We start from the raw sequence: 12,559 nt of genomic DNA on the forward strand, positions 1-12,559 counted from the left end.
TCTTCCTGTGCCCCAGGAAGTTCAAAGCTCAGAAAAAGCATAAAACCAGGGAGCACACAGGATCTCGGCCCTTTTCTGTTCAGGATCTCAAGCCATGTGATCCTGACCACCATTAAACCATCTTTCCAAGCAGCCTCCATGTTTCCAGTGTCTTTGTCCCCACTTGGAACTGAACCCAGATGGATATTTCTTCCAACACTATTATGACATATTTCATAATAATCAACTTAATAGAATTTATGACCAGGATATGTGATGATTTGCACATGCTTAGCTGTTTTTCAAATGAATGTAATTCTAAGCCAAAGGTGTTTTTTTTTTAAGTAGAGCTGAAATCTTGCAGAAAAATACTGATATAAAAGGCATTCCATTTGTTTTTTGCTCAATATATGTTTCTGGATTGCTGATTATTTTATCGTGCTTGTTGCTGTTGATTAATCTACTGTGATTCTTTGTACTCTTTGTACAAAAGCCTCTTTGGCTGAGGTGGGTCACTTTCCTAAAAGTTGGACTGGACCTAGCTTATCTCAGCCTTACAAAAATAAACTCAAGAGACTGTTGGCTATCATGGATTTTTGAATTAAAAAGATATTTTAAAAATCGACAAGGGAAGGATATTCTGAAAGTAAGAAACATGGATTAAGATTAATATTGTGATCTTGCACTTAAATGAGAGAAGCTCATTTGCGAAGCTCATTAGAACTCTTATTACACTACCTCATTCTTACCTACCTGTCCATTTTTCCTATTAATGTTTGTTCTTATACATTGATTGCAGTGCAAGAGTACGAGCATCTTCATTATCTCATAGCTGTATTTAACATTTTGGTTTTCTTGGCACACACAAAAGTTTCATTCTTTCCATAGTTATCTGAGGGAGTATATTGGTGGACTCAAAACAGCTGCCCAATGCAACCCATGAGGAAAGAAGGTTTTTAATAGAAAGGGCTGACAAATCTTAAAGTTACTGACTGCAACTGGATAATTGTTGTTTTGCTGTGGACTCCCATTTTGGCCTAGATTTTTTTTCTCTGGATTCTTTTAGTTCCTCAACAATTTGATCCATATCTTTGATCTAACTAGTATCACACACAGAAGCATCCTCTCCCATCACAATATACAAAGAGCCACAGATATTATCATCAATCTATGAAGATCTTTTGGGGGAGAATGGTTTGGACTAGACTCTAATTAGGGTTAGAAAGGAAATTAATTAAGCAATATCCTCTCATCGTGTTTGCAAGTTATGCGATTTTTTTTAATTTCAACCTTTATTTTCTGGTTTACGAGCAGTCTAACTTCTTGAAGATCGTATTTTGCTGCCAGGCATTCCAACCACATGAATCCTCTTCTCATGCAACCAAGCCTAGATCCTCAAACACATAAAAGAGAGGCCAGCTCAAAAGTCTCCATTGGAAGTGTCCAATATCCAGATCTTTGCCCTTCTTCTCTGCAACCCTTTCTATCAGAGCAAGGCAAACATGAGTCGTCAGATTTCAGCAGGCAGCCAACAAAATACACAAAGCCTTTTGACCCACTATGGAGCAAACAGCTCAAGCTCCTGGCAACATTCTGGCTCCAGAAGCAGCAGGAAAATGTCCAACTTTGGAGGAAGGACAACTTCATCCCTGTGTGGAGATCACAAGAGTGGCAGCTGTAGAGGTGGTGGAATTCAGGGAGTAACAAGGAGATACAGCATCCAGGGAGTACATGTTGATCCAAAACTGTTGGAGCCGTTCCATGTCAAGATCTCCCCTGAGATCCAGAAAGTGAAGTGCAAAGAGATGGAGCAAATGAAGTCCCTTAACAGCAAATTTGTTGGTTTCATTGATAAGGTGAGACGTTCAAATCTGAAGGTTTAAAATTCCTTACTCTACTGGGCTACTGATAAAACTAGGATTGCTTATACAATTTGGTACCATTTCTAGGTTGATCCTATGTTTTGACCATTTAAGATTACTGTTGCACATTCCTATTTTGCCAACATGGTATTATTTTTGTCCAAATATTGTTCTGTAATGCTCATTGCTATTTTCAGTTATCTTCTACACCCAATTTAGTGCTCACTTGAGTTGAACTGCTAAAATCCAAGCTTTACATAATCTCTCATAACTACTTTGAAATGGGAATGAATATTTATTCTTCGTCTTCTCCTGACATCTTTTAAAGTGTATCTGAAAAAGTCCATAGCCCGGTTGCATGTGTTGAATAAATTGTTTCTATGGAAGCAAACCTAGACATGTTAAGAAGCTGAACCAACTTATAGAATAGAATAGAATAGAATAGAATAGAATAGAATAGAATAGAATAGAATAGAATAGAATAGAATAGAATTTTTTTTATTGGCCAAGTGTGATTGGACACACAAGGAATTTGTCTTGGTGCATATGCTCTCAGTGTACATAAAAGAAAAGATACCTTCATCAAGAATCATAAGGTACAACACAATGATAGCCATAGGGTACAAATAAACAATCAGGAAACAATCAATATCAATATAAATTGTAAGGATACAAGCAACAAGGTTACAGTCATACAGTCATAAGTGGAAGGAGATGGATGATGGGAATGGTGAGAAGATTAATAGAAGTGCAGACTTAGTAAATAGTTTGACAGTATTGAGGGAATTATTTGTTTAGCAGAGTGATGGCGTTCGGGAAAAAACTGTTCTTGTGTCTAGTTGTTCTGGTGCAGTGCTCTATAGCATCGTTTTGAGGGTAGGAGTTGAAACAGTTTATGTCCAGGATGTGAGGGGTCTGTAAATATTTTCACAGCCCTCTTTTTGACTCGTGAAGTCCTCAATGGAAGGCAGGTTGGTGGCAATTGTTGGTAGCAAAATTCTAATAATAATTGTGGTCTATTAAGTATTTTGTAAATGAGCCAGTAACTTGATTGGGCTACTTAATATTCAAGTCTGAAGCCTTGAGAACAATTGCCATGTCCCTGCCATAATTTAATTTACGGTACATTGAGCACGCTCTGTTTCTTTCAGTCTTTTCTAATACGTATTCTACCTTCTACATTATTCCTGCTTTGGCTTCCATTTGAATTCCATTTATCAGCCCAATAATTCCGCATCTTTGTTAGATTGCTAAAATGGTGTTTGCATTTCAAAACATCCTATGAAACAGAACTTCAGTTTTGATTGATGGATTGTTTTAATGAACTGATGGATTCGTGGATGGATTTCACCTTGGATTTTAGGTGCAGTGCCTGGAACAGAAGAACCAGCTGCTAGAAACTAAATGGGCCTTCCTGCAGCAACAAACCAAACCACCCACTGAAAGCTTAGAGTGCATGTTTGAACAATACATTGCAAGCTTGAAGAAGGAGTTGGAATATTTGCAATATGAGAAGGAGAAACTGCAAAGTGATAGTGAAAGTACAAAGGCACAAACTGCAGATTGCAAGTGCAAGTGAGTTCCTCTTGAATTATGCAGAGAAGATTTAAAAATGACACAGATTTTGTCAGTGGTGGGATTCAGCCAGTTTGCATCTATTTGGGAGAACCAGTTGTTAACTTTCTAAGCAGTTCGGAGAACCAGTTATTGGATGAAATCTTATTTTGATTTTTTCCACTTTACAGGGCTAATCCTGTAAGGAAGGAAACATTCTGGTGTTGTTTCTAGCCTAATCTTTATTGTCCTGCTTATAGAAACTGCCTCTCTGGTTAACCCTTATTACATTGTAACTCGCGCCCATTGACGTGAGTGATGTTGAGTTGGCCACACCCACACAGTCACAGGACCACCCAGCCATTGCCTACCCAGCTGGTCATTAGGGCAGAGAACCGGTTGTTAAATTATTTGAATCCCACCACTGGATTTTGTGCTTCTTGACAAATCTGCACTGTCTCTTATGATGCTGAAGGTGTTGACTTGGGAGCAAACGTCGCCAAAAATAATGAGACTGCATAACTGAGTAGGCCTGCATAAGATTGCTCTATCTATTTCCTGTTCTATATGTGTTCAGGATATGTATCACATGCAGTAAATGTATGAAGTGACTTTCTGAGAAGGAGATCATTGTTTTCCTACCTGAATTTGTCAAACAGATTTCTCATATTATAACACTCCCTTTTCTTTTGGTCCTAAGGTAGCTCAAGAAAATCCTGATGCTAAGCAATGGAGGAGAAATAATGACATCTGGTTGTATTTCAAGAGTCAATCAGCCCTTGAGATGAATATGGAGTACTATACAGAGCTGGGAAAATTGTATAGGAATTTTGGAGCATGAAATTGTTTATTCCACTATTGTTAAGAGAACAAACAAATAACTATGTATTCAGGAAGAACAATCTACTATCACTTGTTACCTATTCCTTTTAACTAGAAATAACTGAGGCTGAGTTTTGTGCATGGGACCATTATTCTGCCCATAATTTGCCAATAGGTCAGAGAAGGCTTATTTTCCCAATCCTCTTTCCCAGAGATATTTTGGGAGTGATACATATAGGAACATTTGGAGCCATCATAATACCACCGCATTGGGAAGACTATAACTTTGTGTCACCCACGTTTACTGTTTGATTCATCTCCCTCTCTATTGTATTCTTGTGGTCCTTCCTTCTAGATATGAAGAGAAAGTCAACCAGCATTTTGCAGCACAGAAAGAGATTATAGAACTTAGGAAGGTAAGTAGAACAACTCCTTAGAACTGTGGTAGTGCAGTGGTTAGAGTGCAGTACTGCAGGCTACTTCTGCTGATAGCCGGCTGCCTGCAAATTTGGCAGTTCGAATCTCACCAGGCTCAAGGGTGACTCAGCCTTCCATCTTTCCGAGGTGGGTAAAATGAGGACCCAGATTGTTGGAGGCAATAGGCTGACTCTGTAAACCGCTTAGAGTGGGCTGTAAAAGCACTGTGAAGCGGTATATAAGTCTAAGTACTATTGCTATTGCTATTGGTGAAGTTAGTTTAAAAAAATTAAAATCAAGATAATGAGCAATGGGATAAATGTTACATTTGGGAAAAAAAAAAACCTCAGATGTTACTATTATCATCATCCTTATTTTTCAATATGATTCTGGCAAGCCAACTTGTTAATTTTTAATAAGAATGAAAGAAGAATATTTTTCTGTAAATAATCAGCCAGACATTTTGGATAATATAATATATCCCAGCGGTGAAATCTAGCAGGTTCTAACAGGTTCTGGAGAACCGGTAGAGGAAATTTTGAGTAGTTCGGAGAACCAGCAAATACCACCTCTGGCTGGCCCCAGAGTGGGGTGGGAATGGAGATTTTGCAATATCCTTCCCATGCCACGCCCACCAAACAATGCCCACAGAACTGGTAGGGAAAAATTTTGAATTTCACCCCTGATATATCCTATAATAGCATTGCAATATAGTCTTGCAATGACATCTTTGCAATGGTGAATTTGGAGTAGTATGTTTAAAATAGGTGATGGATAAATAGCTATGCTGATTAATAAAACCGTCTAAATTATACATTGAATCAGTATTCAGATACTAGAGTCATTTTGCAAGTGTAAAGCGTATGGATTTTTAATTATTCATCCAGTACTATTTCTATCCAATTTAGTGGTACATTTATTTCACATTCCTCCCATTATTTCATATGAGCCTGTCATTTCCCTTCTTTTAGTGGATTGCAAAACATTTGCTCCCAAAATAAAAAAAAAAATGATTTCTTATTACAAATAGCTTCATTTATGCAACCCGTTAAGTTGGGTTAATTTATCTGTATCAGATTTTTTTATGAATCATAGGATGCTATATATATCACTTACCTTCTACCAGCCACCTATACTTTCCAGTGTAGTTAGCTAAAGGATCTAAAGACCCTGAGAGTGGACATTAACAACTGGGAAAATGTGATCGTTCAGCTTGGAGGCTGAAGACACAGCATGGCCTTCTCCAATTCAAAGAGACATTTGTTCAGCAGGCTGAGGCAAAGAGGCAGTCCTGGAACCAGCGAAATCTGGGGGCTGGGCAGAGGACAGAATCTGCCCTCAGTGTGGAAGGGATGCCACTCTCAAATTGGCCTTTTTAATCATACTAGATGCTGTTTTAGGATCTCTTTCCAGAGCATGATACCATAGAGATACCATCGAGACTGAAGGATGCCAATGAATGCCAATAAATGAGTTAGCTGATAGATAGAGGTTCACATTTATCAAGCAACTGGTTTAATTCTATATATCAAGCATATGACGTGAACACAGAAACTATAAAATACCCTTACAAATGTTATTATATTTTATATTTTGATAGGCATCACATTATGAAATTGTAGATTAAAAATAAATAATTTAAAGCACATATCCCAAAAAAATTTTTTTTTAAAAAAACCCCTGCAGAAATAAATATAGAAATAAATAAAATAGCAATATTTTTTTAAAATGGACTCACCCTTTCATGTATCTAAGATCTTACTTTAGGCGTGTATTTAAAAATATTTCATTTGCCCCGCCTTTTCCAAATATTTGTATGATATGTTTAATTAAAATAAATAACTGGAAAGAAGAAAAGGTGCCCTCAACAGCTCAGTATTTTTACTCAAGAACAAAAAAAAATATTTTCTACTTAATGCTTTTGCAAATAAAAGAATCAATTCCTTGGCACAAAAGGAGATATCCTGCTTGAGTTGAAGGGGACATGAAACTTGGGAATAATGGGTTTAAAAATCATGACATGATTGTTGTTGTTATTTATTTAAATTTTTATAATAACTTTCGATCCCTCTGATTCTGATCCCCCCCCCTTTCTTTGGAAGTCTTCCCATAAACAAGAATATAATATGAGAATGTCATCTGTTTAGGATGTAGACTGTATCTTTTCAAATAATGTAGAGCTGGAGAGGAAAGTCAGTCTCCTGGACCAAGAGATCAAGTTCTTGAAATGTGTATATAAGAAGGTAAGTATGGAGGGATCCACTGAAGAGATCCTCTTTTCTTCGTGTGACCACCACTTGGCCTAGTCTACAGAACTGACAATGCATTTGAATCGACATCTAGGAGAAAGAACAACTTGACAAACAAGATCAAGACTTCGATGTGGTTGTGAAAATGGACAACAGTAGAAACTTTAACATGGACAACATCATAGCCTTATTCCGAAAAGAGTATGAGGAAATTATGCAGAGAAGTAAAGCGGAGGCAGATAAATTTTACCAAAACAAGGTATTTCACATCAGTGCAAAAATTTGCAATTTTTATTTGTTTTTTTTAAAAAAACAGACCTACTGATAAAAAAAAAGAACATAATGTAATAATGGCTAAGTGAAATGCCACAGATGTTCCCTGCTTATTTCTCTTGTCACTTCTGCTAACTTTTAAAGATAGTATATGTTTGTGGCTTCCTTGCAACTGATTACCAACCTAGCTTCTTAATATATGGGACACTGCTCATGAGAAATAGGGCTGCTCCTCATTTCATATTCAAAAGCCTCCTGAACTGGCAGAAGAATCTTACTCAGATATAAGTGACAGGAGAGTATCCTCTGTTGTAAAGGACAGCAATGGCATGTCTTCCTCAGTCTTCAACATCTTCTAGCTGCTCCGTCTGGCTCTTTCTTGGTCCTCCCTGAAACAAATGTTACAGTAGAAGGGCCATAATGTCAGCAAATATCCTGTAACCACCACCAGTGGGGATGCAATGGCTCAGTGGCTAAGATGCTGAGTTTGTAGATTAGAAAGGTCGGCAGTTTGGCGGTTCAAATCCTTAGTGCCGTGTAAATGAGCTCACTCAGTTACTTGCCCCAGCTTCTGCCAACCTAGCAGTTCGAAAGCATGTAAAAATGCAAGTAGAAAAATAGGGACCATCTTTGGTGGGAAGGTAACAGTGTTCCATGCACCTTTGGCGTTTAAGTCATGCCGGCCATATGACCACGGAATCGTCATCTGACAGCGCTGGCTCTTCAGCTTAGAAACGGAGAAAGAACAATTAGCAAATATGTGCGAGAGGAACCTTTACCTTTACCTACCACATGTAGGTAGCTTCCATTGGACGGCTTTCCATTCTGCCACTAATTTATTGGAAGAAAGGGATTAGGTAAAACTGAGAGACATCTCAAGTAAACAAGAGAGATACTCAGCAGAAGTGTGGCCAACAATCCACTGCTAAATGGTAGGATTCCATTGCTTGTAGCCATGTAGAATCCTGCAAAAGTTGACACCCGTTCTTCTTTTGGTCTCATCTTTAACTGGCTAAAAAAGGCAAACTAGACCAAGTTCAAAAACTGCTAATGAGAGCAAGATGAGATTGTCAGAATGCTCCAGACAAGTATTAATTTTAGATAAGTTAGATATTTTTGCAGTGATCTGAACTATTTTTTAAAAAAATTCTCTTTAAAAATATAAATTTCAGCATAATGAGCATAATAAGGTTGCATAATCTTACTTTACTTATAACGAGCCCCCTCCCTCAAATAATTGCTTTGATAGCAAACTGCCTTGTAATTTTTTCGATGTCGTGAGCTACTTTGAATATGATTAGCATGGGAAAGCTGTAATGTAAACATATGTTTGTGATAATTTTAAAGAAAGCTGTTATATTGACACCCTTAGTATGAAGAAGCTCAAAGTAAGAGATCTAGTTTCCAATGGGATCTGAAGAATCGAGAACAGCAGATTTCAGGACTTATCGAACAAGTTGAAAAAGTCCAGTGTGAAATTCAGAGCTTGCAGAAGGAGGTAAGACTGGAGCAAGGCAAATTAGACAACTAGGGTTTGTTTGTTTTTTTGGTAGAATAATTCAAATTTCAAATTAGAATAATTCATGCATGAGTACTACAGAATATATGCAAGGTGCCTCTTTGTGTAAAGAAGGTTATTTGTGCTTACTATTTTTAGTTCCAAAATCTGAATTTGTTTCACTAGTTATGTGTAATTAGTAAAGAGGCAAGGGCATTACAAACACTAGTTGTGAAACATTAAAAAGATATGAAGCTAGGTTAGAAGAATTTGAATCTCTTCTTTTTTGAAAACAGACCTCAAATTGACAGCGTTTCTCATGATAAGAAAATGTTGACAAATTTAAATCATTTTTTTTAAAAAATTGACTTTTAAAGTGCAAAACAGAACTTTCTTGTTTCTTGTTTGAATATGCATTTAATATGCTCTACAAAAATATTTTTACATGCCATAGGATATATTTGCTCCACAGGTATAGTAATTCCCAATATCCTGATTACAACATATCCACATTCTTGCTTCCAGTATGCAGTTGGTATAAAGAAACTGGTGTCTGTATGCTAAAAGTACGGTGGGGTATTGGAGGAAATTGTACAAAAGTATATGCGAGACCTGTATTAGCCCATACTACCAACATCTTTTTTTTCTGATAAAGAAGCTCTCAAGTCTTGAGTTCAGTCCTTAATGCTCACATGGACCTAAGCATATCGTTTTCTTGGTAAGATCACACAACTGGTTCACCATTACTTTTTTCACTGGATACTTTTCAATTTTCCAGTCAAATTTACAGTCTACAATCTTCGCTTTTGGGTTTCCCTAATCATCTCCCTTCTGGGATACTCAATGCTGATTAATGTCCAGGTCTGGGAAAAGATAGGCCAGGTTGTCCCAAAAGTTATATTTTGTCCATTGGGTTTCCTGGGGAAAAAAGGAGATAACATATTGAAGGACAAAGCCTGAATTATTTGATGTAATGGCAACTAATTAAATGGATTTCATTATTCTTTCCTTGAATGAATGAAGCAAAGATTCTAACTCATGTTTTTTAAGGATATGAGCCCTACATTTCCAGATACATTTGTTGAAGGGCTGCACACTGGTTGTGTGGCACTAAGAGGTAGGTGATATCATGTCCAACCCTATGACTTTTACAGAATGAAGAGCTCAAGAAGACAATTTGTGAGGCTACCAAAAGAGGTGAACAAGCCTCCGGGAATGGTCAACAGAAATATGCTGAGCTGGTGAAGGGCCTTCAAAATGGCAAGGATGAACTGGCCAACCTAGTACGTGACTACCAGGAAGTCCTGAATGTGAAGATAGCGCTTGATATTGAGATTGCAGCTTACAAATGTTTGCTGGAGGGAGAAGAAGAGAGGTGAATCTCCGATGTTAATTTATTTTATTCATTCTAGATCAAGCTTTATAGGATCTGTCACCAAGCATGATATGGCCCAAATTCCAGTCACTTCCAAATATATGTAACACTAAATACGGAGATATTTTAAAATCCTTCAAATAGCACTTTTAAACAAAGGTATTTTCTTTTTTTTTTTTATTCAAAAAGTTTTACAGAAATTTCCTCCCTTTCCCCCTCCCTCCCTTCACAACCCCTCCCCCGACTTCCGGAACGAGCACAAGGTATAGTTAAAAATAAAACAAACATATGCTAAAAAAATATTGTCCCAACTTAATTATACCCCTACAATCATCAATTCCTAACTTCCCCCGAAAACAATCAAAAATAATACATCATAATCATTCAAAAACAGTCTGATAACTCTAAACGAAGGTGTTTTCAAAAGAGGTGATGAAACATTTGAGCAATGCCTTTTGTATTCTGCATTAAATGGGTATAAATGCTGTGGATTCATTCTTGAGGAAAGAATGAAGACGATAAACTTAAAACAGCATAAAGGCAGGCATAGATCAACATGAAAAAACAAGTGAATATTTTCTTCCCTCCATAGGATATTCAGATATTCTTCAAATTCCACCAGTATCTGTAAGTACTAAGTTGCCTGTTTGCTTGGGGTTTTTTTCCCAATAAGGTGTTTTAGGAATAACCATTCGGTGTGTGTTTTCTTTCCAGCGGTGACCAACTCCCCATGCAGTTCTCAGAGTGCAGCGAAACAAGGAAAGGAATGCAGTAAGAAGACTGGACGCTCCGGTCAATGCAAACCGGCTGGATCCAAAATATCCATTTCCTCTGAGAGTAAAACCAAGTGTCAAAATGAAAAGTGCTCTACTGTCTGCAAATGGTCTGGTAATAAAAAGTAAAATTGCAGAAAGGAAAGCAGACAGGACACTATCGGATAGTTTCACAAGCAATGGAAAGGAACAACTTAATTTAGATTTGATAGATGAAAATATTTGTATCTCAGGATTGAAATGAGGGATTCTTGGTGCTTTCTGATATTGGTTATTTTCTTGCAGATGTTTCATTACCCAAAGGAGGCAACATCTTCAGTGCGGTTTGCTCTCATTTTATATTCTAGTGACTTGCCCTATCAGTGCTGTTGGGAATGGTGTTGGTGGTTCTTTGGTTGGGCTGTTTACTGTTAGCTTGCCTGGCAATTCCTTGATTAGAGTATTGTTTGCTTCTTGATTGTTGGTCTGATGTTAATCTTGGTGTTTCCTAGATTCTTACAGCTATGAGAAAAGCTAGCTAAAGGAATCAAAGTCATGTCATTCCTTACTAGCTTGGTAAATAATGATTCTCATTGACATGAACTCTCCCCAGATTCGCAACTTTCCTTTTTTCACATTCTCTTCCTTTGAACATCTGGGAAGAAGATGTTTAGAAATTTCTCTTTCTGCTTTTAATGACTGCAACCATAGCTTGCAATTCTGCATTAATCCAGAGATGGAATTAATTTGATTTTTTAAAAAATCAGTCCCATGTATCAAGTGGGTCCTTCGGGAGAAGGGCGGTATACAAATTAAAACATTATTATTATTATTATTATTAAGTTCTTAAACCATGGTTTGATGATGGTTTCAAACCTGAGCAGAGCCCAGCTTGTTTCAGTTTGCTAGGTTCAGATCAGGGGTGAAATGTTACCGGTTCAGTCCGGTTCACCCAAACCAGCAGTAAAAAATGTAAAAAAAAAAAAGTTCTGACGATTGTGCGTCGCTTAGCTGATCGTCAGAACTTTTTTTTTACTTTTTAGGCATTAAAAAACATCTTTTTTTTTACTGCCTTTTAGGCAGTAAAAAATGCTTTTAAAAAGTAAAAACAAAAAAGGCTCCAATGATCACAGCTGTGGCGCGCAATCGTCAGAGCCTTTTTTAAAAACCTTTTAAATGCATTTTTTTTACTACCTATTTGCCCGAGCTGGTAGTAAAAAAAGTGCTTTAAAAAAGTAAAAAAAAAAAGGGCTCCGACAATCACAGCTGTGGTGCGCGATCGTCGGAGCCTTTTTTTAACCTTTCTAAAGCATTTTTTTACTATCAGCTTGGGCGAATAGGTAGTAAAAAAATGCATTTAAAAGGTTAAAAAAAGGCTCCGACGATTGCGTGCCAAAGCTGTGATCGTCAGAGCGTGTTTTTTTACCTTTTAAATGCATTTTTTACTACCGATTCATTCGAGCCGGTAGTAAAAAAATGCTTTAAAAAAAGTTTTTAAAAAGGCTCTGAAGATCGCACGCCAAAGCTGACCCCACCCCCACCCCCCCGTGCGCTGTTCTACTTACCCCATACCTCCTTTTGGTGTTCACTGTACGCGTGCCTGTGCGCATGAACCTCACACTTGGTGCGTGGTGCACACTGCGCATGTGCGCGTGCAGTGTGCGTTTGGCATGCGCAGCCAGCGAACCGGTAGCAAACCGGTTCAGATTTCACCACTGGTTCAGGTAATCTGAGAAACTGTCTATCTGTATATCATAAAAGATGGAAGTGAAAGCTTT

The 12,559-nt window shown here is 37.5% G+C and overlaps 2 protein-coding genes across 2 annotated transcripts; both read left to right on the forward strand.

Moving 5' to 3' along the window:
- Nucleotides 1-1,320: 1,320 nt before the first annotated feature.
- LOC131190595 (keratin, type II cytoskeletal 4-like) lies at nt 1,321-6,940 on the forward strand. The gene is made up of 4 exons (XM_058167934.1): nt 1,321-1,835; nt 3,205-3,416; nt 4,573-4,633; nt 6,782-6,940. The coding sequence occupies exons 1-4, from the start codon at nt 1,482-1,484 to the stop codon at nt 6,938-6,940; spliced, it is 786 nt and encodes a 261-aa protein (XP_058023917.1). The 5' UTR covers nt 1,321-1,481.
- LOC131192196 (keratin, type II cytoskeletal 75-like) lies at nt 6,893-8,760 on the forward strand. Its single transcript, XM_058171124.1, has 2 exons — nt 6,893-7,142; nt 8,529-8,760. Exons 1-2 carry the CDS (start codon nt 7,029-7,031, stop codon nt 8,685-8,687), a joined length of 273 nt encoding a protein of 90 aa, XP_058027107.1. The 5' UTR covers nt 6,893-7,028; the 3' UTR covers nt 8,688-8,760.
- The last annotated feature ends 3,799 nt before the right edge of the window (nt 8,761-12,559 follow it).

Source organism: Ahaetulla prasina, chromosome 2 (assembly GCF_028640845.1).
Source record: "Ahaetulla prasina isolate Xishuangbanna chromosome 2, ASM2864084v1, whole genome shotgun sequence".
Lineage (NCBI taxonomy): Eukaryota > Metazoa > Chordata > Lepidosauria > Squamata > Colubridae > Ahaetulla > Ahaetulla prasina.